This window comes from Colobus angolensis, unplaced genomic scaffold (assembly GCF_000951035.1).
Source record: "Colobus angolensis palliatus isolate OR3802 unplaced genomic scaffold, Cang.pa_1.0 Scaffold213, whole genome shotgun sequence".
NCBI lineage: Eukaryota > Metazoa > Chordata > Mammalia > Primates > Cercopithecidae > Colobus > Colobus angolensis.
In genome coordinates, this window is record NW_012115300.1 from 2,611,810 (window position 1) to 2,614,736 (window position 2,927).

At 40.2% G+C, this 2,927-nt stretch overlaps 1 protein-coding gene across 1 annotated transcript in view; it reads left to right on the forward strand.

Annotated features, from left to right (window-relative positions):
* Positions 1-2,306, forward strand: part of EEF1A1 (eukaryotic translation elongation factor 1 alpha 1) — a 7,354-nt gene extending 5,048 nt beyond the window's left edge. Inside the window, exon 7 of the mRNA XM_011942959.1 lies at positions 2,229-2,306. Coding sequence (XP_011798349.1) covers positions 2,229-2,306 — 78 coding nt within the window. The remainder of the gene's footprint in view (positions 1-2,228) is intronic.
* Positions 2,307-2,927: the final 621 nt, after the last annotated feature.

A 2,927-nucleotide genomic window follows, 5' to 3' on the forward strand; every position in this document is an offset into this window, starting at 1 on the left:
AATGTTTTGTGGACCACTTTGGTTTTCTTTTTTGCGTGTGGCAGTTTTAAGTTATTAGTTTTTAAAATCAGTACTTTTTAATGGAAACAACTTGACCAAAAATTTGTCACAGAATTTTGAGACCCATTAAAAAAGTTTAATGAGAAACCTGTGTGTTCTTTGGTCAACACTGAAACTTTTAAGTTTCACCTCACTTAGGTGAAGACATGTAATTCTGGTTTTATGAATCTGTGGAAACTTCATGAAAATGTAGTTCTTGAGTTAACACTTCTAGGTGGAGGTAGGGTTGTTTTCCTCCCACATCCTTAGGAAGGAATCTTAAGCTATGGGAGGGCTGCTTTGATTACCACATTGGAGAGAAATGCAGCATGTTACTGATGGCCTGTCACTAAGGAAGGCCAAATGCTGTAATAGAGTCCTTGTGTTGCATAGAAAGCTTAATGTAGTTAAACCAACGTTAAGTGAATCTTTGGAAACATGAAATAGTAGTTTCTAAATTACAGGGATGTGCGTTTTAAAACAGGTTAAAATGACGGGGCAGTGAAAGTTGACTCTTTCCCCTGACATAAGAAGTAAGTAGTTGCTAGTGCACACCCTATGTGAGTGGAAGGATCCATTTTAAAATCAGTGGAGTAAGCTTTATGCCAGTTTGGTTTCACAAGTTTTACTGAGTGCTATTCAGAATAAGAACAAGGTGCTAACAGAAAAAGATGGCAATTTGAAGTAGCTATAAAATTGGACAGAGCCTAATCTTAAGTTTCTTTCCTCCTGCAGAGTCTAATACCTTTTATGCTTTGATTAGCAATTTGTCTACTTGGTTACTAGCAATGAAACGTGGTCATAAGCTTAACAGGTGTCAGTGATAGCCCACTTACTCCTGAATCTTAAGCATTTGTGCATTTGAAAAACTTCATGATCTTCCTGCTGGGATTACAGGCATGAGCCACTATGCCTGATCTCCCATATGTAGAAGAGTGTCTAAAGGTATCTTTTTGGCTATATAAGGAAAATTTTTGGTTAATTTTTCTGGATAGGTAAAATTAAAGGACATGCTTTTTGTTTGTGTGATGGTTTTTTTATTGAGATGGAGTTCTTGTTGCCCAGGCTGGAATGCAATGGTGAAATACCACTGCAAGTTCTGCCTCCTAGGTTAGAGCAATTCTGCTTCAGTCTTCCAAGTAACTGGGATTACAGGCATGTGCCTGTAATTTTGTGTTTTTAGTAGAGATGAAGTTTCCCCATGTTGGTCAGGATCTCAAACTCCTGACTTTAGGTGATCCCTCTGCCTCAGCCTCCTGAAGTGCTGGAATTACAGGCATGAGCCACCATGCCCGGCCAGGACATGTGTTCTATAAGGACGTGTTAAGCAGGAGTTAAAGCAGTCCAAGAGACAAGGCCTTTGTGTTGCTCAAGGTCCAAAGGTACTTGAATTGGCCATAGACAAGTTTGTAACTTGAAATGTTAGCCTTTTCCGTTATCTAAGTCTGAATTAGATAAGATGCCTTCCCATCAACCAATTCTATGAGATACCAAGTCTGAATTAGATTTTTGTCCTTTAGTTTTTTTGCTATCTTCATGTTTACAGAAGTAAATTACCTAAGATTTGCTGGGTGACTGTAGAAAAGACAGATAAGGCCTTTAATAGAGGGCCAGTCGAGTTGACAGAGCTGTAAGATTTACCAGTGGAGAATTCTGTTGACATGCAAGGAAGCAAGACTTAACTGAAAAAATTGTTCCATTGGAAACAGGAAAGAGTTTACTTGCATACTGAGATTAACTTCTCTGTGAAATCCAGTGTCTTAGACAACTGTGGCTTGAGCACCACCTGCTGGTGTTCATTACAAACTAGCTTGTTAAAGTAAATGAATTTTTTTTAAGCTTTAAGATGAAGTGGCATTTCTCTTGACAGTTACTATGTTGGAATTGGTTAAAATTTTTGGAGTGGATTTCGAAAGTGAGAACTACAGTATTTCAAGCTAGTGTTTGGCTTTTTTTGTTTAGATGGGGTTTTACTCTTGACCTGGCTAGAATGGAAGTCATGGCTAACTGCAGCCCTGACTTCTGGACTCAAGTGATCCTGAATAGCTGAGACCACAGGTGTTTGTCACCACACCTGGCTAATTTTTGTATTATGCCAGTTGCCCAGGCTGGTCAACTCCTGGGCTCAAGTGATCTTCCTGTACTGTATCTTTCCCAGTTAAACTGACAGTTAACCTTTCAAATCTCAGATGTACCAGGGCCTCAGCAGTGACTCAAGGAAGAACCTGTGTGCTCTTAGTGGGACACGATTTGTTCAGACCTCCTAACCTCAACCCAGTTTCAATTCTTCCTAGTGGAGAATGTTGACAGCTTACGTTGATAGGCCAGATTTTAGCATTGGGTTTTCGTGATCTTCATGTTTCAAACGTGGTAACTTACCATTTATCTTTTAGTGTAAAAGATTTCATTTAGCTAGAACCCCTGAAATTCAAATGTGCTTTTTCTCATCTAATTATTTGCAATTAAACATTTTTATCATTTACTTTGGTACTGTTTTTAGCAGGCCCATGGATCTCAGGGTTTAGTTTGTGGGCTCTATGCGAGACAATGACAAAGATGTTGCAATAATTCTAAGCAAGGGATATTAGAAAATGAAGCAGGCCAGGTGGTGGCTCATGCCTGTAATCCTACCACTTTGGGAGGCTGAGGTGGGGGGATCACAAGGTCAGGAGTTCAGACCAGCCTCACCAACATGGTGAAACCCCATCTCTACTGAAAATACAAAATTAGCCAGGTGTGGTGGCAGGTTCCTGTAGTCCCAGCTACTCAGGAGGCTGAGGCAAGAGAATCGCTTGAACCCGGGAGGCAGAAGTTGTGGTGAGGCTCAGGTGAGAAGATTTGTGAAACCCCGTCTCTACTAAAAATACAAAAAAGCCAGGCATGGTAGC